Raw genomic sequence first — 27,487 nt, 5'->3', positions numbered from 1 at the left:
TGTGTTAAAGGTTAACCTCGTGGCAAATGTTGAAAAGCTGTGAGCAACAGTGAGTAAAAAACGGAGTAAATGCGGTCTAGCATGACTAGCCTTAATTCGGCAAGGTAGTGATCTCTATACTTCCATTTAGTATTGGATCGCTTTGCAGGTTGTTCTGCTTCAAATTATGGTAAACAATAAACAACATGATCTGTAGAAATCGTAATAATTTGTACATGATTTGTCATCAGTATTATTTAAAAGAAGAAAATTCCTACTACCAGAAGAATAATATCAGATCAAAATTCTCCGAATTGGAAAGTTTACCAGTATAACTACTGTCTGCTCTCCTCCTCTATAGAAGAAAATGTAGGCCGTACGTACGCCTAAATGACATCGAATTTCGAACATACTGAATGCCCACTAGCCTAGGTTACCCAGCTAGCTAACTAAACACAGTTTTAAAACATAATCGATTTAATAATAAGGTAGGATATAACAAAACAATAAAGTTCTAACATTGTTTATTTAGTAAATTGCAACATTGCTTACGTGTTGAAAGCTGGTAAACTATATTTCAATATTGTTTACGCATTGTTTATCAGCCTGACTATCCAGCCTACGATCATTGCAAAGCTAATTAAAATAACAATGAGCTTCGTAGTGGTTCGTAGCTACGTTCAAAACGTACCTACGAGCTGATTACGAGAGGTTACGCACAGATACGAAGCGGCAATTTGTGTCTGTACTGTATGTACTGTACTATCTCGAAAAGGAGCCCATGGGGTTCTTTTCGAGATGGGCATCTTTTCGAGGCTAACTTTGCAAACTGAAAAGGTGGGCTTCAATTTAATATTCATGGTCTTCTTCTCGAGATTAAGCAAATTGAGAATTTGGAACTAAATCCCTATTTCAATGAAAACTTTGGTCATTTTTAGTATTTTAACCTACTTTTTCTTGAAGTGCTATGTGTGATACATGCTTCGGCGTTCAAGAACTTCCAACGCTGGCAATTTCTCACCCAATTGATAACGTCCACTGTGGAGTTGGTGTTGCACAAGTTTTTAAATTAAGTCTAAAAACTTATTCACTGCCTGCCCCTGCTCGTTTTTTCTCAGTTTTCTCTTGTAAAGCTAAGAACAAACTAATTCCCCTATACCCCCAGTTTATGAATTCCTGAAATGATCTTTAATTGTAAAGTCAATGGTTCTAAAATGTTGACATGCAATGCAAGCAAGTTAACTGTTTAAAGTGACTTCCTAGGCGCTAGGCTAGCCTACTGTAGGCACTTATACAGTAGGCCCTATTGGTGTTTGTTATTCAGTAAAATGGAGACTATCAACGTACTATACTGTACAGTACTGTTTGCAAAAATTGTAAATTATCTGATTTTGTAATTATTTGATAAAATACACAAAAACGCAATTATAAAAAAACATAACACATTGGCTGCTAGGGATGTGATTTCACATCCTAGATTTCCTCGGGCCACCAAGACACAATTCAAAGTAGCAATTTTGTGTTTTATATAAATATTCTGGCACTATTTTATTTGCTATAGTATCAATTATTTATAATGCATTTAATATAATAAAAATTTAGATCTGCTGTAGGCCTTTACTATCTGATCATAAAAAATTAAAGGTTGGAAAAAAAAAGAAATCCCTGACATAATTTTTTGGGTAATATGAAAATTAAGAAACCGAAAGGTCCACTGATTAATCTCAGATAAGAAAGTATAATACATACTCCAAGTATTGAAATACACGCCATCGTGTTGGGAATCCCAACACGATGGCGTGTATTTCAATACTTGGAGTATGTATTATACTTTCTTATATGAAAATTAAGGTATATTATAAAATAATTTTTAAAAATCTTGTAGATTTTCAACATTTTGGGAAAACTGAAACATTTTGTATTTTTAGAAGATTGACCTTTCTAATTCATAGTAACATGATCCATAAATAGTGATAAGTATCAAAATAATGGTTTGTGTTTCAAAACAGACAGATTCACCATACCTTTATTGTGGAGAAATATCTGTGACCTGGTTTCTAGAATGCCAAATTTTATTATGAGAAAGTATGTATTTTGTAGGAACAGGATAGCGTGCATAATATTATTAAAACCTAAACAATTTATTGGGAACATGGCCGGCGGAAGCGGGGGGGTCGGAGGGCCCAGCCCCTCCCCCTTTTTGGCGAAAAATATATAATGTCTGGAGATTTTTGTATGATTGGAAATGCAAAAAAAGGAGGGAAGAAGAAGGAGAAGGATGGGAAAGAGAATGTTTATGCAGTACCCGACCGAGTTACATTTTCTTGCAATTCATATTGGCGGATCTGGGGGAGGGGGGTCATTGGTCCTTACCCCTCCCTTGGGCAACAAAAAAGAGCAAAAAGAAAAGAATTCTAGACCTACCTTTTCAAGACCCGTGAGCTGACTTTTTTTTTTTTTTTTTTTTTTTGCTATTAGAAAATTCGAATTTTGAAGAACATAAAATTCATTAAAACACACTTCAAATGTCGGGAAAGCTTAATTCCCGCCATCTAGGAATCAAAATTTTCCCTGGGGAGAACCCCCGGACCACCCTTTCTTTTGGGATTTATCGATTCATGGAAAAAAGAATACGCATGCAACTACTCATTTGTTTATGTATGTATACACATATAAAATAAAAAATGAGAAAAATTTACCTGACCTATTTCAAGAGGGGAAAACCTTGAATTTTGAAGCGCTTTAAAAGTCATTAAAAGACATTTTAGAAGTCATGAAAGCTCATCTCGCGTCATCTAGAAATCAAAATTTTTCTGGGGGAACCCGGACCCCCCTTTATCTTTGGAGTTCATTGATTAATTGAATCATTTTCAAGGGTGGGGGGGGCCCATGAATTTTGAAGAATTTAAAAGTCATTAAAAGACACCACAGAAGTCGGGAAAGCTAATTTCCCGCCACCTAGGAATCAAAATTTTCCCGGGGAAGAACCACAGGACCTCCCCCCCCCCCACCTTTCTTTTTGGGATTTATCGATTCATGGAAAAACTACGTATGCAACTTATTCAATCTTTTTTTATACACACATAAGGCCTAATTACTAGCTGTACCTTGAATTTTGAAGAACTTCAAAATTCAAGGTGTTCCCCTCTTGAAAATTTTATAATGAATCAATGAACCCAGAGAAAGGGAGGTTCGAGTTCTTCCCGGGAAAATGTTGATTTCTAAATGGTAGACAATGAGATTTCCCGACTTCTGAACTATTTTTTAATGACTTCGTCAGGAAAGCTCATTTCCCGCCTTCTAGGAATCAAAATTTTCCTGGGGAAGAACCCCCGGACCCTCCTTTCTTTTTGGGATTCATCTCATGGAAAAAATTGTATGCAACTACTCGATTTAAAAAAAAAAATGTATGTATACACACATAACAGGCCTATTTACCATAATGAGAAAGTTTACCTTACCGTTTTCATGAGGGGGAAAACCTTGAATTTTGAAGAACAAAGTCATTAGACACCTACCTCAAGAGTCGAGAAAGGTCATTTCCCGCCATCTAGAAATTTTTCCGGGAGAGGAATGTTGACCCCACCACCTAGATTTGATTCCAGATCTGCATGATTCATATTCCCATTCATCTTATAAGCAGTGGCGCAACAGGCGCGGGGGCCAGGGGGAAGACTGTCCCCCCCTGATGGTTTTTACCGGGCTGACCAAGCCGTCGTACCGGGCTGGGTAAGAAGAGAAAAGAAAGAGGGGAGAGGGAGGGAAAGAGAAAGGAGGGTAAAGAAAAAGAAAGGAAAAAGGAAAAGAAAAAGAGAAGAGAAAAATAAAGACAAGAATAAAAAGGAAGATATAACAGAACAGATATCAGAATACCCCAGCCTGCAACCCCTTCTCCACTTCAAAAAGTGTCCATATCGCATTTGATCTAAGCCGCCAGGTATTCTACGCAGTGGCGTAACCACCGGGGGACAAGGGGAAAATATCCATCTGTGGAAAATCTTTCCCCATTGAATGCCCTTTTCACCTGGGAAAGTGCCTGAAAATCTCAAATTTTAAATTGCATATTTTGTTGAGGTAGGCCAATTTCCTCTAAAAAGTTGCACATTTTAGGGAGTTTTGATCAATTCCGACGAAATTAGAATTAAAAAAACTTTTTCGCGCACTTCGCACGCATTTTTTAATGTTAAAGTTTCAGCTTGCTCTCCTTTGCCTTCTAAGTTATAACACATAGTCCCAAACTCAAGAAAGAAAATTTAAGATAGATTGTTTTACCTAAAAGAAGGGCCTCAATGTGTAATGATGTTGAAAGAATATGTTATAAAGCAATAAGGAAAATGCTTATATTCAGTTTAAAAAAACGAGTTTGGCCATATATAACATAAGATTATTTCTTGTTGAGGTAGGCCAATTTCCTCTAAAAATTGCATTTTAGGGAGTTTTGATCAATTCCGACGAAATTAGAATTAAAAAAACAAAATTTGTTCGCGCGCTACACGCGCATTTGTTAGGGTTAAAGCTTGTGCTTGCCCTCCTTTGCCTTCCAAGTTATTTAAAAACATAATAGTCCCAAACTTGAGAAAGAAAATTTAAGATAGATCGTTTTACCTAAAAGAAGGGCCTCAATGTGTTATGATGGTGAAAGAATAGGCCTATGATTATAAATAAAACCACGATGAAAATGCTTATATTTAGTTTCAAACACGCGTGTGTGGCCTATATTAATAATAAAATAAGCCCTATGTCATATTGTTTTCTATATGGGGTAGGTGGGGGGTATCACACCAAGTCATAAATTACTAACCGGGAAAATTATTACCTTTGCCACCCTCCCCCCCCCACCCAAGACCCCTGTTACGCGCCTGCTTATAAGTGGGGTCCCCCCACTTTGAAAAACGTTCCGCCGGCCCTGGAGGAAGTGAGGTTTTAGAAACATATATTAGTGAACTACTGTAAACTTAATTAAAAGGTAATTAGTTGTTCATAAGGAAAAGGATTTGACAAAGTAGACAAAAATATTCAGGAGAGATAGTATTAGTTAATATCAATTAAACAACGAAAAGTATTTCATTAAAGGTGAAGAAAGAATAAATAGTAAATATTTAACCCGAGTAATTTCTGTATTTACTGGCGAGCTAAACAATTTGATTTTCGTAACATAACTTAAAGAATATAAGATAAATGTACTACCTCCAACCAGCCATTCCCAGTGATATTTAAAAAAAAATAATGTCATCCTTTGGTGTTTTTAAAACAATCTGATTCTTCCATGAAAGCAGTTTTTCAGTGAATAACAATTTTTAAAATTGTTATTTATTTCTTCTTTCGTCTTGGTTAACCAACTCAGTTATAAAAATGTCTTTTTTGGCACCATAAAGCATACATAGACCAAAAAGGTTAAAATATAAGTGCAAAAAAAACACATAAACAAATTATGTAAATAATAATTAGTATTAATAACTTTTAAAAAAAGAGTTTTTCGATGGCAAGTTCCAGTGAGGTACAAAGATAGATAGATTTTATCCTTAAAATTAACGATATATAATTTACACTCTTTAGCAGTGTTAAACGGTTTACTACTTCAGGTGTTAATGTTACAACTGCAGAACCTCGTTGTGTTTACTTTTAAAGCTTAACCCCTCCCGATGGAAACATTAGACACATGACAATTTATTAATACGGACAGGGAGCGAGGATCATTATGTTATCAAATGAAAGATAAAATATCATGAGAAAAATTGAGGTATGGAAAAAATGAAAGGTATGTCCTGATATTGAAAAATCAATTAAAAAATTCCCTGCTGTTGTCTCAGTTGGCCAATTGTGCGGAACTTTGTCCATCACATTTGCTTAGTCCCCTGTAAGTTTGAGGCAGGCTGAAATGTACATAGATCTAGGCTGTGGAGTAACCTTGGCTTGGCCTTGACTTTGCAAAGACTTCTCTTCCCTTTGATGATAATGCTTGGAATTTCATAGAGAGTTGATTATGTTATTTAAGGTATACACCTGTGAAGAGTATCAATTTCCAAGTAAAACAGGCGGCGGCCTACTGTACATATCCTTATATAATTTTTGTAATTATTGACATCATCATCGCAGTTACATGGACATTTCTGTTTGCTTGATCCTTATAAGTAATGTATACAAGTTAATGTGTACTATGCAAATAAATTGATACTTTATTTAATTTCTTTATGCTGTACAGTATGTAGTAATTCTATTTTCCTGTATATTTATATTCAAAAGATTGATATATTATTTAGTCTTCTTATTTTGAAGAAGTTTACCTTGTGAATAGAAGAATCTTATGGCCGTATACCATAGTGAAGTTTGTAGATCTGTCAAGTGTTATACTTCTGTTTTACTGAATGATTGTACAGTGATTAAATATGTACATAAAACACATTGTTTGTCTGTACTATACGATTTACATTAGATTAGATATCAGCCTAATATACTCTGATACAAGTGTCGTAATCTTGTTACTGTAAGTCCTAGGCAAACACACTCTATTAAAAAACTTTGATATTGTAATGTCAATTATATTTTGTTTGGTTTATGCAAAGTAATTTTAATTTTCTATTCTTGAGGGAAAATATTTTAACATTTTTAATTGGCTTCTGATATTAAAGCCAGGCTTCGGAGGAAAAAAACAAATGTTGATACGTTATACAACTGAGTTTTCTAAGGTACAAAAAACATATTTGACGAAACTTGGGAGCGTTTATAATGAGTTAAAGATTTCTGAATATTTAAAAACTGGGGGGGGGGGAAAGGGCTGGTTACGCCCCTTTTTCCTCCCAGTTTTTAAATGTTCAAAAATCTCATTTCATTTAAACCGCTCCCAAGTCAAATATGGTTTTGTGTCTTAGAAAAATCAGACATTTTTTTTTCTTCTGGAGCCTGCATTGTTTTTTTTTCTCTTTCATAAAGCTCCCCTTGTGATTAGCTGATTCTGATTATGGGCATGAATGGAATTCATTGTTTACAAAGCTTTGTCTACACTATCAAATTTTATGTGACAAAAATATGTGATGTGCCATGTATGGGTACGATGATGTCATATCACATATCATCAAATTGTATAAAAAAAAGTTGAGCGTGTTTAACTTCTATGTTCCATAAAATTTCATGTGACGCTTTTTTTCAATGAAATTTGATAGTGTAGACCAAGCTTTAGAAAGAAAATGTTAAATTTAGTGTACTGAAACTATAGTTAAAGTAGTACAGAATAGTATGTATATCAGATAAAGTATTGCTAAACCCCTCATACCCCGCAAACCTCCAAAATACAACACCGCAAACCTCATCCAAACCCTGTGATAATGATTGAATCACATAGTGCAGGACTCAATTTGGTATCTCAATAAAGAAAATCTTAATTTTATGTTTGTCACAACCTATTTTTGGGGGTAAAAATGCCATTTTTTGTATAAAAAATTGCTAAACCCCACAAACCCCCAAAAACACAGTACAAACCCCATCCAAACCCTGTGATAGTGAATAAATCATGTAGTATAGGGCTCACTTGGTATCTCAGTAAAAAAAAAAATATAATGTTCCATTCGTAACAACCTGCTTTTTGGGTAAAAATGCCATTTTTTGTATAAAAACATTCGCTAAACCCCGCAAACCTCCAAAAACACAGTGCAAACCCCATCCAAACCCTGTGATAGTGATCGAATCATGTAGAATAGGACTCAACTTGGTATCTTAGTAAATGAAAATATAATTTCATGTTCCTCACAACCTATATTTGGGGTAAAAAGGCCATTTTTAGTTCCTATGCATGTAATGCAATAGGAACTATTGTAACCACTCTTGCTATTTCCTTTGTTTTTTATTGTGTGTAGTGTGTATGTGTGTGTGTAGACATTTATGCAAATGCGCATGCGTCAAAGAAAAGTTTTCCGACATTTTGTTTTACATCGCGATGCGAAGATCGATGTGAAGTTTCTGCAGAGTTCAGTCAGGCTAACCGACCGGAAAGTCGGCATGGATGAAACTATTTTGGTTTTACGGCAAAAAAATTCATCTGCTGTAGGCATAGGTATTTTGAAGAAGGCCTAAAATAAAACTAAAATGTTTTAATACTTGCTGAAATACATCGTTTCTTCATTTAGATCTCCATTTTTCACTTAGTCCATGCGACGTTTTTTTCTGTTGTATACGTATGGGTAGTCATATGAAGGTACTATTTCCCCGACAGTTGGCTGTGCAGCAATGTACCCTTTGAATGCAAACTGAAAACAGGTGAAAATATAAAGGCAGCCGACTGTCAGGTACATAACGACTATCTAGCTTTCCACAAAAACATGAGGCCTAAGCTAGGCCTAGTTCAGTATTACTGCGATGCAAGGGTAGGCCTAGTTAGATCGTTCAATCAATGATATCGTTTTATCGTCTAATACAATTAAATAATGTATGTAATATTTAAGAATGCACCACGTGGGTCGCTTTCTTTGTTATGCGGTTGTAGTGTAGTATACGTAGCAGAGTGACGACAGCAAGCTAAGCCTAGCCCAGGGCATAGATCGTGTACGTTCTTGATAATCGTAATGAAAACTCCGGGTGATAGACGATTGGGCCCAACTGGTGTGGACGATCGGACCCAAGATATTTTCAAATAAATTGTAGTCCTAATAGCAGGCCACTGCCAGTACCCCCATTTCCGATATCGTTCCAAACTACGTACTGTAAAATGAAAATACTGTATACGTAGCTAGGCCCTATGCCTACGATATTTTTTCAAAGAAATTTGCTAAAAATGTAACTGTAATTTGCCTGTCGAATTACATTACCAATGTAGTCTGAAATCACTATTTTGGGCCATAAAGACTCCCCCTGTATTTTTTAACCACCACACAAATTTGACCCAACCGTACATATAAGTATGTATGTTATAATGTATGTATGTATATATATATGTGTGTGTGTGTGTGTATATGTATGTGTATATATATATACATATATATATACATTATAACATATATACATACTTTTATAAATACATATATATACTTATATATGTATATATATAAGTATGTATATATGTTATAATGTATATATGTATGTGTATTTATATATATTATATATATATATATATACACATATACATATATACACGACATATATACATACTTATGTATATATACACACATATACATATATACACGACATATATACGTATATATATATACATAATATATAGACATATATACGTATATATATATACATAATATACATACTTATATATATACATACTTATATATCTACATACTTATATATCTACAAATATACACATATATATACACACATATACATACTTATATATATATATATATACATACTTATATATATACATATATATATACATACACATATATATACATATATATATACATATATACATACTTATATATATATACATATATACACATACTTATGTACTTATATAGGCCTAAATATATATATATATACATACATATATGCATTATAATATATATACATATATATTATATATATATACATACTTATATATATATATACATATACATACTTATATATACGTATATATATTTATATATACATACGTATATATATATACACATACTTACATATATACTTATATAGGCCTATATATATACACTTATATTCTTATATACTTATAATGTACACTTATATATAAGTATATATACACACACATAAACATATATATATATATATATACATATATATGTATATATATACATATATGTATATATATATCAATATATATGTATGTAAATAAATATATATATATGTATAAATATATATATATGAATATATATATATATACGTATATGTGTATATATATACGTATATATATACATATATGTATATATATACATACATATATATATATATATATATACACACGTATATATACTTCTAAAAGTCGTATATCATGCATAGGAACGTTGACGCCTGCAAGGCTCTGGTTTAAATTAAAAAATTGAAATGTTTTTATACAAAAAATGGCATTTTTACCCCAAAAGTAGGTTGTTATGAATGTAACATTATGATTTTTTTTACTGTTTTTTACTGTACTGTTTTTGGAGGTTTGCTGTGTATTTTTAGGTACTGTATTTTTAACAAAAAATCAAGATTTTACCCCAAAAAAAGGTTGTCACGAACATAAAATTATGATTTTTTTTTAGAGATACCAAATTGATTCCTATACTATGTGATTCAATCATTATCACAGTTTTGCGGGGTTTGCAATTCAGATAAAGTGGAATAATTTTTTAAGTGCTTATTATTTTGAATTAGATGGCACAAGTATTAAAATAAGTAAATTGATTTGAAAGTGGATTGAATTTTCTAAAGTGACTGTGAATAAAGTACAATGAACCGGTATATATTTTTGCTAACCTCACCACAACTGAGAGATATCACTTATTCAATAGTAATAACGACGGCTGTGTTCGTATGTCAGCATCTATTCTTAAATCTTCACTACTGTATTTGCTTTACAGGTTTAATTTTCACCACTTAAAATGGCTAAAAATATCTATCTTCTGTGACAAAAGTGCAATCACACCATACTGAGGATTGTGGGATACCTATTAAAATGTTATCAAAGCAATTTGTCACCTTAGTTGTTGCGGTTTTTATATCATTCATGCTGTACCGTACCTGACCCAGCAAATTGTAGAATGTGGCCTGTTCATTTTTTAACCGAACAGAACATTCTAATTATCAATGATATCTGCAATTTGTTTTCCAGACAGAAATCATATCATCTTGCTTGTTTCATGTGGCCTACATTTGACTTTTGTTTATTTTATTTAAGTTTGTATTTTGGTATACTTAAAGGAATTTAACTTTCGCTATGACTTTGGAAGTCTCCTATGTGTGAATTGCATTATAGATCATTTGTAGTTTTATATTTTTATTAATTTTAATACATAATTTTAGAGCAGAGAATACCCAAAGTACTATAGTACAACTGTACTAGTCCTGCTTAATAGAATGTCAAATTTTTGTACAGTTTCCTAGCAACACGTTACAAGTAACATCATCAGTGGGGAGGGTCAAACTCAAACCAGACCATTTTTGGGTTAAAATCGCTACGTTCCAGAGAAATTTTTCTGCAGGATCCATTCCCAGGCTTCACTCCTGGACCCTGATGGCCTCAGCAAAAATTTGTCATACCCCCTGTCAGGAAGTTTCCTCTCCTCAGGCAAGTCTTGAGGCCATGTCTTTATTTTTCCAATTTTTTATAGTTACTGAGTCTTAGATGGATAACATGAAAATGGTGTCATAAAATGACCTCCAATAGAAATGATCAATTAAATGTATTGTATTGTACAGTTTTTCAATTTTTAATACCGTATATATTTGGGTATAGGGCGTTCCATGTATAAGACGACCCCCAAGTTTGAGAAGATTTTTGGACGATTTTTGTATGTCGGGCTTACATTAAAGACCCATTGTTTCATCGTCGGTATCCCTTCTTTTTGCAGCTTTTTGTGGTCTTGATACTGCATCTAGCTGGCTAAAAACAGAGCCAAATGTAGGGCAAATCTTCCAAATTTTATAGACTTTTAAAGGTTCATCAATATCTTTAAGATTCTCTGGCATTTTAAAATTGCAACAGGAAATAGCTTCGTTTCAGTAGTTAGTAAATTCGTGTTACAGGCGCACATAAGACGAACATGATTTAAAAATCAAACATTTTTATATGTTGTGACGACCCCCTGTTTTCCGATCGTAATTTGCTGTTTTAAGACTGCACTATTAATCAGAATGCATGGTGTCACCTAATGTACTGTACAGTATAAGGCCAACGGCCTACTCTTTGGAGCCAGGCATGTGTTGATTTTTTGAACATATATTTGTACAATTTGACTATATTTGGAGATTTTTACTGATGATGAACTCATTTCTACAGGTGGTACAATGTTGTCTTCTCATACTGTACTCTTTTAAACTCAGCTTGTCTGATTTAGCCAGAAGATACCTTCTATAAAAACTATATGAACTTCAAACATTTTCTCTAGAATTGTCTATGCTACTGTGAGATTTATAGTAAACTTTTGTATTTACAAGTACAATTTGAGTTGAAATTATGAAATTACAACGGGTCAATCCTGTTATAGGGCAATACAGGCGTGCAATGGTGATGTGAAGTGATTTTTAAGCTCTTGCATCTACATTTTACCAAAAAAATGTAATGGACAGTATCTCAGTATCTCATTAAGCATTAAGCTAAAAAAAGAGCAAGTTATTTAAATCTTGTTAAATAATACTATGAACATATAGTATTAGAGCCCAATCACACTTACTGTATTAGGCTGGCCTAGGGCCGGCTTAAATACGGCCGACTCAGGGCCAACTCAAACAAATTTTCCGTTTACAGTTAGTATTTTAAGTTGGCCCAGGGCCTCCTTACGAACATTCACACTTCTCCTTTGGGCCGGGTCGATGAATTGCAGGACATGAAGTTCGAGGCGATCACATTACATGATGGTGGAACGGTAAATCACAACCTAGCATAAACACATGGAATTCGCGTGAAACATGAACCTAATTTCAAATATTGTCCTTATAATTTTTCGATTTTTTAAGCGTAGCATTCTGCTTTATGATTATGGCGACGATAATTATTATAATAACCAAGGCCCATAATTAGCGCAGCTCGAATTTTACCCTGTGCAAAACAAGACTCGCGATTTCGAAAGTCCATACCGGTATATTGTAAAATGTATAGGCCTGTAAGACTGAAGGTTGCTGTCAATGTTTGGACACAGATTGTGAATAAGTAGCATCGAGATCTATCTATTTGGCAATAATAATTATTTTCATATTGTATTCATTCAAAAACAATTTTTGACGCTTTTTAGAACCAGCTTCGCTCATAACAATAACAAACGATTATTTTTTTCGATCCTCAGGGTCATGTGAGTAGCTTCACAAACATCGACACAAAACGCACGTGGTTGGTGAGGATGACGTTCACAGAAAGAATGATACTGCTATACAGTGTTATGATTTTAGAATATAAACTTGTGAAATTAATGTGTGCTATACAAAAAACAGGGTTTCTTGAGCTTGTAATAGGCCCTGAGCCAGTCCTGGGTCTAAGTCTAACAGCAATGATCTATACTGCTGGAGCTTCAACGGCATGGCAAAAAAAAAAAAAAAAAAAAATGTACTCATTATCGACTTCAAAGTTACTCTACTGTCAGTTGTGTACTACTGTACATGCTCTAGTGTTTTAATAACAAAAACCCTGGGGAAATCATAATGCTTTGATAACTTGTAATATGAAACCCAGATAATGCCCATAGGGCCCATTTTGATAAACTTCCCATAATCTGCATTTCGTACATATGCCTACCTCACATGGGCTCTGAATATGATGCACCCAGGTGAGAAGAGTGGAGAAGGAATATAAAATGTAGTCAGCTGTTGTGTTAGTGGAGTGATGTGATTTCCTAAGCCAGATTGAAAAGTAATTTTACTTTGATCTCTATTTAAGTTTAGCGCTTTTCTAAAACTAAGGACAAGAAAATGCTCATTGTAGTAGGTAAATTAGATTAGGAAAAGTTTTTGATTGCTTTGATTATTGTTATAGAATAAATTTGAGAATGCTACATTTATTACCTCCTTTGATAAATATTGAGGACCTGTTATTTAGAAGGTGGTAGCTACAGAACGAACTGGCTGATTTACCACACGCAATGAGAAGTCTTTACCACGTTACTTGCCAACATCTAATGTGATTAATAATCAAAGATATTATATTTGATTTATTAACCATCTTGATCATCTACCCACTTTACCTTTGACAGAGGCTCTTAAGTTTTAAATATCTTTGTTTTCTGTTATTTTTTACTGACAGCGAAGCTGCTGTCTATAGTGCACATAAGTTCTAAGACTCATGAAGTAACTAGGATATATAGAGTATTTTTGGTATGAATTACACCAAGGATAAATCAAAAACCCAAAAACTAGTGGGGTCCTTCTGTTGGTGAATTGCACATGGGCCATATTGCACATGGCTTAAACGTCTCACCTGAGAGACGGTACACTATCGTACAAGGAGAGCAGCAATGGGAATTGAATCGGGACCAAGAGATTGCCACGGTTCAGTACACACACAAGCTACTATCTCCAGCTCAGCCAACTGAGCTAAGCTCCCAGTCGTGGGAGGAGTTGCTTGTGTTTTAACTTTAAAAATCTTTTAAATTTTTATCTTGCAGGTTTGTGGTATATGGGCTGTTACACTGAAAATGAATCATCCAATTTTACTCTCTATGGCAACACAACATCACTCTCATCTGGAGTAGCTTGTTCAAATTTGTGCTATTTTGAAGGGTAACTAAACAATTCAATTCAAGATTTCTCATCATAGTTTTACATTCTGTTATATTAGATTCTGATTCTAGAGATTTCTAGAAAGAGTAATGCTTGTTGAGCTTCATGATTTTTTTTCTCACCCTTTTTAACTTGTTGAAAATATAATTATGCTGGGTTTTCACTCTTTAATTGGCTGCTACACCTTCAAACTATCCCTTTATTTATGAGAAGTCAAAAAAAGGTAATGAAAAATTCTTACACAGGAACAGTCTTAAAATAACTTTCAAAAGTTTAATTTTATTATATACTTTTATAATTACTGTATTTATAAATGCCCCACTTAGAATAAATGCCTCCAATGAACGCCCCAACCCCAAATGACTAATCAAATCTAATGGAAGCAACATTATTCTCAACACATTCTATTAATGTGAAATTAAGGGGTGTTTGAGTACATACAAATCCATTTTACACCAAAAAAAAAAAAAAAAAAAAAAGCCTCCCTTGAATAAACCCCCTTCAAAAAACCTTTTATCAATAATAATAGCCCCAGGGCATATTGGTATACCGGTATTATGGCAAATTGTTAACTCAAGTGGCTGGTGCAATGAATTGAGTATTAATTTAGTTTGAGACAGTATTTTATTACTGATAATATTGGTGATTTGTGATTCATCTTTCAGATTTACATTTGCTGCATTAAGTAATGGTATAGAGTGTAAATGTAGCAATAGTGTTGATGGTATCTCATCAATTGATGGTGCTTCCTGTTCAACAAGGCAAGTTTTAAGTATACAACTGGTACATTTCACATTATTAAAACGATTGAGTGGGCAGGGACAAAGTATCTGATCCTCACAGTGTAAAAGTAACAATGAAATACAATATAGTTTATGTAAACCAAAAGTACTCCAGCATGCAAAGCAGAGGTTCTTGGTAAATATAGCAGAAGAATAGAATAGAATAGAAGGTCTTCTTCGATATCTGTTTTCTTACATGGGTATAACATGGGATGCTGGCTAATCTTATACAGATAGGCATTCATACGAGCACGAATGTAGCAGATGACGCATGCTAAAATTTGTCCAATCCGGGTAAGCGTGTAACATTTTTTCTCGTGTGAACCGGGTACAAGATTAGAAGGTTGACTACTATACCTATCTTTCTAACCGTAGCTCTGTACCCAACACAGACACCGGTTGGTAAGTTATTATGCAGACCTAAATAAAAAAGAACCGAGAATCCCACAACTCGTTTACTATATTTGCCTTATTAGGAAACCAGATGGATTGTTTTCACCATATTATATTTACCTCATTTTATATTGTTACAGGTGCTTGATAGATTATAGTCAACTCTGTGGAAGCAACTCCAGTTTAAGCGTGTACTCAGTAGATGGGCCGTACATTCGTGATATCGAGGTCAGCAGTGAGCAGACTTTAATTCAGGAGGGAACAGAAGTTTACATTCAAGGATCAGTCGTGTTTGCTGACATTTTAGACAGTTCTACTGGTGAGAGATTTGTTCTATTGCATGGAAAATAAATTTGCCTAATTTTCTATATTGACTATCAATTTTTCACTTATATGTGGGATCACCCCTTGAAAAATAGTGTCGACCCAATTTCCATAAGGGTGCATTTGGAGGGCAGTACATGTGCTATTTTCATTTATTTCCTACATTACATTTTTTTTTTTCAAACTCGCATTATTTCATGTACTTCATTTAGTACATGTAAAGATCCTCAGTTTTTCTTTAATTGGATGTAGATGTAGCACATAATCATATTTATTACACTCCAGATACTTGTACCCCTTTTACACTGCCAAGGGCAGAATAAACCTGTGTTAATTCCGGAGTGATCCTGGGTTCATTTCCCATTTACATCAAACGAAAAAGTCCAGGTTGATCCCAAGTCGCTCCCATTTTACATGGGCAACGACCTCGGGTTCAAGTACCGCTCGAGTTCCAATTATTGTCAATGTTGAAGCAATGTATCTACAGATTGTTTATAAATTATGCGAATTAAATCAGCAGTTTTGATATCAAGTCTATACTGGAGCGCAATGGGTTTAATTTTTAAAAGTGTTTAGGCCTATCTGACCACAGCTACGGTAGGCGCCAGGTAGGCTTAATTCCAGAATCAAATTTGGTGCTGTTTGCCCTGGCAACTCCGGAATGCACCCGGGTTATCCAACGCTAAATACGTCCCGCTCATAGAACCCAGGATGTTTGGCAGCTTGGGTGGTATTTTTGCCGAAACAAGTTATATATGCCTAAATATGGTCATGATGACATCACATCATGACCATATATAGGCACATCTTGACTATATAAGGGCATACAACAGTTTTTTTTGTCAAATAAAATGTGATAGTCTGGATAGGATGTTTTCTTGATAAAACCAACCAGTAAACTTCTACATTCATAAAATTTATAGGAATTTTAGCTTCTATTTTCAATATTATCAAGGAATTTGAAAATTGAAAATACATGAGATTTGTTTCAGAATTGATGTTTAAGCACTGTTTTATGCCATTAACCTTTTGCGAGTATGGTGTCTTACGGCAAATGAGTAACATTTAATAGTGAGGTCATATTGAAATATGGTCGAAATCAGTATTTTAGGAAGATACTCACCATGTAATCAAAGCAAGTTATAACCTGTGGCCAACGTTTCTGATCAACAGCATCTAAAATCTCAACAGATATTTTCTATTTTACTTTTTATATGGTAAAATTTGTACTTTTAATTACAGTATACAGATTTTGTTGACTTCTGTATAAAGGTTTACCAAGATGTTAAATGGGTGTTACAAAGGTTTTACTAAGAGGCATTGGCACACTTATATCTATGTGGCAATTCCTTACATTTTGCCTAATTTTTCTGCATGTGAATCATGTGTTATGCTCATAAATCCATGTTCATCCCCTTTATGACCATTGAATATCTGTTTTAAATGTCTTAAGCACTCCAGTCAATAATGGTTTTGATACTTGAGAGAGACCCACTGCAACCATACTGTAACTAATCTACAGAATTTTTAACCAGACCACCAATCATTATTTGACCAATCTAAGGATTTACAGGCTAAATTACTGTAATTACCAAAGCGTGTCCTTGCCCGTGGGTAGTGGCACTGATTGGTTGTATCACTGTATGAATGATAATTTACATTTAATCAAAACAGGTGGGAAGTTTTCAATTTAGGAATTGTAAACAACTGAGTCATTGTATGATTGTTAAATGTTTTGCCAAAATCTCATTTTACCTCATTTGATATATTTGTGGTTTCAAATTTTTCCAATCAAATTATTAAAGAAAACTAAGCATGCTTTATGTAATAGAATAATAAATTAGAATTTCTGTGTAATCAACCCCAAAACTATTAAAATTAGATTAGAATTTGAAGTGAAATATTGAGAACATTGTTATTAGTCTGTAGTTTGTCTAGACATGCTAAAAAGTGTTCAGGGAATGTGATCAGCGTGGTTGATAACTGTGCGGGTAAATAATTGAGTAAATTATGTAATCGTTTTGTATTTATTTTGTGAATTTAAAAGTGCATGGGGTATGAATGTTAAAGTTTTTTCTACTGAGATTTGTTCTTCGCCTTCTGATATTTTATCTGATGTTTTCATTTTTTTTAGCCTATTGGAGATAAATGTCTGATGCTATTGATTTATCTGATTATTTATGGTTTTCTTTATTATTGTTTGTTTTAAATTAATTTTAATAATATAAGCATAAGTATAGGTTCAATAATAGTAATGAATATTCATGTAATTAAATGTTTATTCATCAGAAATGGAGATTCACATAAAGTATTAATATTACAATTAATATAAAATAATAAATTTAAATAATACTTAATATCATAGAATATACTATCTGATATTTAAATTGATGTTTATAAAATTTTTTTATGAAGCGGCTTAAGGAAACTTCTAACCTCAGTTGTGAGCTTAAACCCAAAAAATATATTTTTAAAAGTATAATTAAAGATGCAGATAAATTATGGTATATACTGCATAATCGAGGCTTTCATTTCCATAGTGTCTATTTTGTGATAAATCCAGATAAATTGTTTGATTGTTTTAAATAAAATGAATGAGAAATAATATAAATGTATTCAAGTTTACTGGGTTGTAGATAATTTAAGATTTCCTCTGTCCTTCCATATAGCTGTCACACCTGTGCAGGTGGGCTTAAGCTAAGCTCTTCTGCTCAATCAATCTGGACATGTAGTACTTGACTAAATACCAACTTTTGGGCCATCATATCTATGAAATTTAGCTTGTCTCAAAATGTAGCCCTAGACATTTTCCATCTGTTAAAACCACTGTTTATTAATATTGTTGGTGGCTTTTCTCAATAGAATTGAATAAAATTGTGTTGCAGTGAAAAGATGGAACTTGTTTACTTTTTTCAATGAGATCATGGAATATGTATGATTTGTTTTTTGTAATGGCTCCCTCTATAGTTTGTAGGTTACTAATCAAATCTGCATCGAGGATGTTTTTGATGCTGAAAACTGTATAAGAAATTCCCTTCTTGTTTGAATAAGTTTGTTGTGTAAACCATTCACTGAAAACAAATTAAATGGAAATTGGAATGTTTAGTAGCATTGATTCTTGAAAAATTACTCCCAAATTGCAGTCAAAACAAAAATTCCCAATTCCTGCTGGGATTCCCTACCCCTGGGAAAATTTATCCACACCTGCTAGAAATTACCCAACCTTTCTGAGTTAGTGTGTACTCATGAATATTAATATATTCACCTCGCTTGAGGCTGTGTGAAAAAGTCTACCAATAAGGCAAGACATTTTTATACCTTGTTAAGTGAACCTGCCACCCACCAATAATGATGATTTCAAATAAAAATAAAATTGAATTTTTGGCAAATTATTGCACCCACCGCCACAAAGTATATATTTTTTATTACACCCGCCGCTACCTTGAAATCTTTAAAAAAAAATGTATATTTCTTACTAATAACATAAATTTAAAGGATTTAACCATCCCACCCATTATTACTATACAGCTGTTTACATTCACCAATAACATTTTATTTTTATTTTCTCCTCCATCTGGATGTTTTTGGTGAAACTATTTGCTAAATAAGAAAATAAAATTTTTTTTCTGCCCTTCTTCTGCTGACCTTAAAAAATATATGTTTGTGAAACAAGGCCTAATCAACACTAATTCACCTCAGTTGAGGATGTGTGAAAAAGTCTCTACCAATAATCAACACTACTCATAAACACTGCCCTCATTTGTGAATGCTTATTAAACTTGAGAACAGAACAGGAAGGAGTTTTAAAATCAAAGGAAAGGGAGAATGTGATATTGGTTCAAATGAAAAGAAACACAAATTGAAAATTAATATTTAGATTTTTTTAAAGAGAAAATTAATTAAAAATTTAATTAATTTAAAACGACTAAATATAGGTAGATACCGGTATTTGTAATTAAGTTTATATAGCAGAGAGATTGTTAAACTCATAGCTTACAGAAACATGTTTTGACCGAGTATCATGTTAATTGGGGTACTCTAGTAGTATACCACAGTGTAAATATCTTCAACTCTCCTGATCCGTGCAAGGAATTTTGTTAGGATGATGATAAAATTATGGATAATATGTTAGCAATGTACACAATGTACAACTCATCAAGATGGTTCATTATCACTAATTTCCTCTACCTTGAACTTGTGTCTTATATACACAGGTGTCTTTTCATAACTAACTTGGGATTGTTAGCTAGGAGTGACCCCACCAGACCACATATTGTTGGATTATACCGGTATCTATTACCTATGGATTGTGTGAATATTGGTGAACTTGCCATTAGGGCACCAGATAAAAGTGCCAAGCTGATGCAATAAAACCCTCATAGTTAGGTGAATAGCTACCGATTGCGTATTTACTCGCACGTAGATTTAACACACAAAATGACATTCAATTAGCGTTAAACTTCTTTAGTGTTTTACAGAAACTTACTGTATATCAACTTTTTTAAAAAGTTCTTTCTTTTCTTTATTAAGTTTTACCACACACAAAATAATATTCAAAGAATGGTATATTATAAAGAGTAAATGAAACCTTATAAATAGTATCACATAAATTATGTAGCATTTGTAAAGCATATTTCCTTTTAATAAAAAAGTGCTTTTTATCCCTTGTCATTGGGTCCACATGCTTCAGTGTTGCTTGCATATGGATGTAGGAGCTGGAGCAAAAACCCTACTAGGTAGGCCTATCTATATTCCTGGGTGGAGAGAGGCAAATGCAGATAAAGTACTTTGCTTAAGGACACAATCAAAATGAATAGCAAGGTATTGAAACGCCGATCACTAGGCGGGGTAACCAAACCGATAGTATTTCACCAAACCGCATCCTCACCAGGGGCTTAGCCAGAAAAACGAAATAGGCCGTCCAAAATGAAAGCCAGTGAGCATGGCACTGAGCCGATAGGCAGGCCACGCCCATCTTTGGGAATCCCCACCAAATATTGGTACGAAAACAGCGTACATTCAATCAATAAGTGTTGTTTTTATTTATTTAGTTTAATTTATTTAGTTTAATGTAACATTTATTTAGTTTAATGTAACATTTGATAGATTTGAAGAATATAAAGAATTTGCTAAAGGTAGACCAGGACCAATTAGGCTAGGCCAAGCTAATTAGGACAAGCCGTCCAAGCCATCACGGGAAAGTGGCCGTCTTAAATAACTGTAGGCCATCCAAAAGACGGCCAGGCGGCTCACTGGCTAGCCTATGATCTACACTTGTGGCAAGTCACATACAAAATGAACAAAAATTATTTCATTGCAAATATACAGACCATTTAAAGGTATAGCTAGTATTATACGTACATTTTTATTATGGTATCTGTAGTTTTTTTTAATAACTTCCAGTTTCTAAATGAACCAATTTCAAATCAATTCTTAAATAAATTATTAATAGATTTTTTGTATGAGTAGATAGAACCGGAAATCTAATGTATTTTTCTTAAATTATCTATACAGGTCTTAAAAAATAATAAGATTATAATTGATTCAGACATATTTAAAGTGAACAATTTATTTACATTATAGATTGACCTTTCAGCAATTTATATAACAGATCTGTAATTGGTAACATATGTTTCAATTCGGTCTCTTTATACCTGAACCATAGAATACCTCAATATTTGAATTAGTCAGGCTCCTGGAGGTATTACGGAGTAAAGCCCAGTAGAACTAAACGTTTTATGGTTTAATGGTAATCGTTTCTTCTACCATAGGTTCTTGGTGCTTGACAGTAGGTTTCGATGACCCTTTCAGGTGAACCGGTAGATGGGTGGTTTAATACTAAACCTTCTGGTCCGGAACTTGAGATTTTCATTTATTATTTTCATTTTAATGGAATGCCAAACATCATCAAAAGTCATTTGATTACAAAGTAATTTATTTTATATTTTTTTAGGAGAGGTTTTAGTTTACATTTGACTAATTCTCATAAAATCAAAGAATTTTATCCCAAAATAGAAAGCCATAAACAGAAAGCAAATTCCAAACTTTAATTTTTGTAGGAATCAAATCATGGGGGATACTCAAAATCCATCCCACCTACCCATTTCCTGTGCTTTTATTATTGTGTTGAAATTGTTATTGTCATGGTAATCATAACCCTGAGTTATTATCTACAATATCAAATTTAATTATTACCAGCACAGGCATCAGGCCTACAGTTTTGAAATATGCAAAAATACAAATATTTCTTCTTTTTTTTTTAACTTGTGTGAATTTGCTTAAAACAGCTGTTTAAGTCTAGAGAGTCCTTTACGTGTCATCATATTTCATCTGCTTACATAGTTTGCGAATCAGTTGGGAGTAGGTGATTCATTCTTCCTTGAAAAGTAAAAGCATTATTACAAAATCTGTTTTAATTTTTGTAAATATCATGGTCTACTTAACCCAATAAGGCAATTGATGCATTGTACCTTTATAACCAATCAAATTAAAAGCACCAATAATTTTGTTTACGTTCATTGTTAGGGTTAGTTAAGAAAGCTTTATTTTTTCGGGATACCCCAATCATATCAATGTGGAGACATAATTCTTCCTTGGGGTCCAGAAAGTTTGTTTTTTTTTTATGCTAAAGTAAAATAAAACCAATTATTATTATTATTGGACTGGAATCACAACAACTTTGCTTAGGTCAGCAAGTTATGGTAATTTTTCTAGTTGGTTGATCCTAAGTGGCTTCAACAACGGTGACCATGCTTGTCCAGCACGGATAATAACCTTTCCTCCCTGCCACTGAGTAGGTCCTATATAAACTAGTCATCAGAATAAATTATTGTTTTAGAAGTTTACTAAAGAATGATCAATTGGTCAAATTTTGGAATGTATACTAAAGATATATAGAAATATCAAATCCCAATCTCAAACCCTTAACTCAAACCATAAAATATTAATTTAATTAAGTGGTGGTCATGTGGCACACTCAATACCCACCCCAACTATTACTCAGTCTTAGTTCAAAGTGCTCCTGTCTTATCTATCATAACCTTGAGTTATTACCCATTAAATAGACTTTCAGTCATATTAGCATAGCAAGGCGTTTTTAATGGTATTTATCTCAGCCGATGGTATGAATTTGTTTTAAGCAGCTGTTTTAAGTCCCAGAGAGTCCATCCCATGTCACCATATTTCATCTTCCTTCATTGTTTGCAAATCTTTTGGGGGAAGTGATTGCTCCTCCTGAACCAAATGGAAATAAACAAAGTGTTTTAATTTATTATCTTCCCCGGAGTCTGTTTTCCCCACCTGGAAGCTATACTTTTTGTCCAGGGTCCCATCTCCATGTATTCTTTAACTTTTGGTTTTGTATTTTTTTCTGAAGAGCTAACCGCAATAATCATAAACATGACATAAAAGCTTTTAGCACGGAACCAACATTAAATGAGCATGACCCAAAAAAAAAATTTAAAAAAATAAAGACTTTCATAGCTAACATAATTCCTAAATCAGTTATTCTTGCCTTAGGACAACCGGTACTATGACATACTGATTACACTTGCAGGTATAAAGTATTTGCTAATCATGAATTAATTCGTTTTTCTTCATGTTATCAAGCAGCTGAAGCCAGGTCACAACCACCATACCAGTTTCTGGTTGAACCGAAAACAGAGGTTCGCAAACTTGGTGTAATATTTGACTCTACACTACAAGTGAAGTCCAATATCAATGCTGTATGTCGCTCTTCTCGCGCTGTCTTTCGTAAAAACCCACTACTCAAGACTTGACTACTACAACTCTGAACGACCCCAAGACAAGTTGCTAAGCTACAGCATTCAAAATTCTGCTGCTTGCCTGGTTACCCTATTCAAAGCAACATATCCATATTACACCCATACTATATAATGTTTATTAGCTCCCTATTGACGAGAGAATTATTCATAAAGCATTGCTGTTAATGTACAAGGCAGTGAACAATCTCACTCTAGAATACATCACCGAAATGCTCACTCTATACCCGCAAACACGCCCCCATCGTTCTGCTTCTAAAAACCTTCTAAAATTTATGAAAGGCACAACATATAGCTCATTGGCATTCACTTCCACTGCACCTACCTTGAGTGCACTTCCAGATTAAATCAAGAATACAGACTCTTTAAAATACAACTCAAATCTCGCCTTTTCACTGAAAGTTTTGCTGAATTTTTTAAAGCCACTTTTTACCACTGTTTTGTTTATTGTTTAGCTAGACACCACCATCATTAGAGCACCTGTGAGTGTGAGTCATATATTGCCAATAAAAGGTGCGATGTTGTTTTTGTTTCAGCTAGGCTTTATGTGTTCTGTGAGTCTAGGTTCATGGTTTAACTTCTTGTCTGTGTCCTTTCGTTGTTGTCAAGCGCCTCAAGTTTTTTTCAACAGGAGGCCCTATACAAATTGCAAATTATTATTATATTATTTATTATTATTTTATTATTATTATTGCTATTATTATTGTTGTTGTTGTTGTTGCTGTTGTTAATTTTAGCAAGTAGCTTCTGCTATACCATTTCTCTGTGAAAGCGCATGCATGCAAGGTTAGCATGCGTCTCATGTACTATTTGTGCGTATGCTTCCCTTCACTGCAGTCTTTTGTTTGTCTTCCTTGTCTGCGTATCAATTGATTTTAAATTAAATTAAATTTAGCATGTAACTTGTGTTATAGCTTTTTTCTTTTGTGTCCCTACAGTATATTAATCATCATTAAAAAAACTTCTTGAAAATAGAAACATTCTGAGTTTTCTTGTGATTCGTGGTGATGCACAGCATACTTAGATTAAGACATGCCTCTGACAGTTACATTCTAGTTACAATTAGAGAAATTTATGTTTATTTAATTAAGATTGATATTTAATTATTTATTTATTTTAATTGTTTATTTTTCTTTTTTTTAATTCTTTATTTTATCTTATTCATTCTTATTCATGTTTTGTTATTACATATTCATATTCATATCTTATTTAATTTATTTAATATTACACTTACAGACCGGTCATAAGCCTAAAATATTTATGACCTTTTTCATGTTATTTATTAGAGAAATGTTTAACTTTCATATCTCTACATTGATACTTTTATTGTAATGCTGTGTGTGAAATTGCATAAAATATGTGGTACGTGGTGCGACAAAACTTAATAATTATAATAAAACATGAAAAAAATTCTTCAGGTCTTCCAGAACTCAACACAAGTCTTCACGTTGTTGAAGTTACATGGCGTGTGAATGGTAGTGTTATCAAGAAGGAGTCGGAACATGTGATGAACTCGACGACTTTAGTGGTCGCCCTCACCCATAGGTTTGAGCAAGAGGGAGTATGGATTATAGGTAAGACATTTCCTAATCAACGCAAACAGTTAATAGCCCAATCATTCATTATGCTGCCTGTGTTTGCCTTGCAATTTTTTTATGACCCCAAAATTTTTTGTTTTATTTGGAATTTCCCCATGAGGAGGATAGTGATTTTAGTTACAGTACACACACTACAAGTACAGTGAAGCAACTCTCGCAGACTTTTTCTTTTTTGATGGGTATTATTTATTATCACAGTTCCTTTTGGTAACTACGTACTGATAATGTTTATGTTGATCTGACCTGAGGTCAACATCAGTGAGTTTTATTCACGTGACCTATTTGGCGGGCACTCGACTGTCGTGGTTTTGGTGCGAAAGGAAAAATAAAGAGCTGAGCAACAGTTTGTTTATTTTGGCCTATGATCTCTTTTTATTGTCATTTATCACATACCTGGATAAATTGAAAATTTATTGATTTATTTATTTATTGCTCACTCACAAAACATCTCTGAAATGTCAGATGTACTCCACTTTGGAAAGGTTTTTTTGTTGGTTTTTATCAGCCAATAATGACATAATTTTCGACCTCCAATATAATTTCCTTTCTCCCTCGCTGTCATTTCTAACCTAGTGCATAATTGTTATACCTTTATCCGATGGTGTAGTTGTATGTTAAAGTTCATCTGCTGTAGTATAGATCTTATGTTTTACTGTGCAATGGGGAAGTGTAACTTCTGCAATGGCATTTATTTTAGTTAGTCACTCCTGTAAAATCTAACTGTGACGATCTATTTTAACTTCTGACCAGCAGTGTTCCATAGTTGGAACAAATTAAAAAGATTAGATTACTAATTTGCTACACAGTATCATACTTGTTATTTACTTAAGTTATTGCTAGGTGTTATGAGTAAAAATAACTGACACCAATATTTTTGCAATGCTAAGGAAATTTACAAGTTCAGTAAATCAGCATCACTTGAGATTTAACAATTGATTGATAACAACAAATATGACATCCATAGACACATTATCAGAGTTCTCAGCATGCTGGTCAGCGGTGGTCAGTATCAGCCCTCACTCATCATTTCCGACTACTTTTGACAAGCTGCTGGCCACCACCTATCATTTTCGGAAACTGATAATGTAATTGAAACACAAAAATTTATTGGATTTATTTAGATAATATTGTCAAATCATAGCATTAGGTTCAAATAGCAAGCCAATATTGAACAATTCACAAATGGAAGTGTTCGTAATCTACACCTAACTCACAGCTGTGAAGCAGCGCTCATCAAGAATTCCCACATTTGCTACATTTACTACTTAGTCAGTTTGACGTTTTGGTAAAAGGTATTCTCAAAGTTCAATCTCTAGTCTCGTCGACCTTTCCTAAGTGTCAAACTTAACAATTGACCAATCAGAACATAGCCAGGAACATGTGCATCCCATAAACACACTTGTCCCACAAGTGTGTATGTTTAATTTTAGGCCAAATAAAAAAATATACTTGTTAAGCGTCACCGCCTACCACTGATTTTCTAGCCACCCCTTTTTTTTTTCCTTTGGAAAAAGAATGACAAAAATTAACTAAAAAATGCTGATATTATTGACGGAAAATGATCGTTTTTATTCATCTTGAGTGCAGGGAACAAGCTGTGAAGTGCGCCACCAACATCAACACATGTACTGTCACAGACATCGGTAGTAGTATATAGGCCTACCTAGGCCTAGTACATGTTTAATTTGGTTGTTTTTTAGATAATAAACAATTTTTTGAAAATGATAATAATACTCCACAATGAAGTCAAATAAGGTTTGTGTTACGATCTAAGCAGCTATGTGGCTTCAATTGGCCGATTATTCAGGCCAGGTTGGGCCTAGCTACAGTACCAAATGACTAGGCCTACGCTATGCGGCTAGCACTACCTAGGCCCCCCCCCCCCAGTCGAGAAAGTCAAGACAATTCACACACACAATCGTACGTAGGCTAGGCCTTGCCAAAAAGAAATATTGTACAAACAAATCTATTATGTACCTTGGTTTGACGACGTACATAAAATTTAGTTTTTGTTATGGCCAGTTTGCCACCCATTCATACAGTTATTGAAGCTAAGAAATCCTGGCCTAGGCTGGCAAAAAATTGCAATTCTTTGCTGTGGCAATTCATGTGCTGCGTATATAAATGATTCTAAATGTGTTTCTCAATGTTTAAAAAAGATGTACTGACTCAATTGTAGACATTCTTTTATGTACAAGCCAAAACAGTGACATAAGCTGAAACTGAATACCGTGCAGAGATAAATCATGGAGCAAAAAGAAAAAAACAA

The 27,487-nt window shown here is 33.7% G+C and overlaps 1 protein-coding gene across 1 annotated transcript in view; it reads left to right on the top strand.

The window, feature by feature from the left end:
- LOC117109827 (polycystic kidney disease 1-related protein-like) overlaps nt 1-27,487 on the top strand; it is a 104,923-nt gene that overhangs the window by 6,951 nt on the left and 70,485 nt on the right. The window contains exons 2-5 of the mRNA XM_033252256.1: nt 14,226-14,340; nt 15,006-15,101; nt 15,656-15,834; nt 25,039-25,194. Of these exons, the coding sequence (XP_033108147.1) occupies nt 14,226-14,340; nt 15,006-15,101; nt 15,656-15,834; nt 25,039-25,194 (546 nt within the window). The remainder of the gene's footprint in view (nt 1-14,225; nt 14,341-15,005; nt 15,102-15,655; nt 15,835-25,038; nt 25,195-27,487) is intronic.

This window comes from Anneissia japonica, unplaced genomic scaffold, assembly GCF_011630105.1.
Source record: "Anneissia japonica isolate Jap-2015-1 unplaced genomic scaffold, ASM1163010v1 scaffold585_len4108843_cov191, whole genome shotgun sequence".
Taxonomy (NCBI): domain Eukaryota; kingdom Metazoa; phylum Echinodermata; class Crinoidea; order Comatulida; family Comatulidae; genus Anneissia; species Anneissia japonica.
The sequence above is the reverse complement of the archived record's forward strand: the minus strand, read 5'-3'. Positions and strand labels throughout refer to the sequence as shown.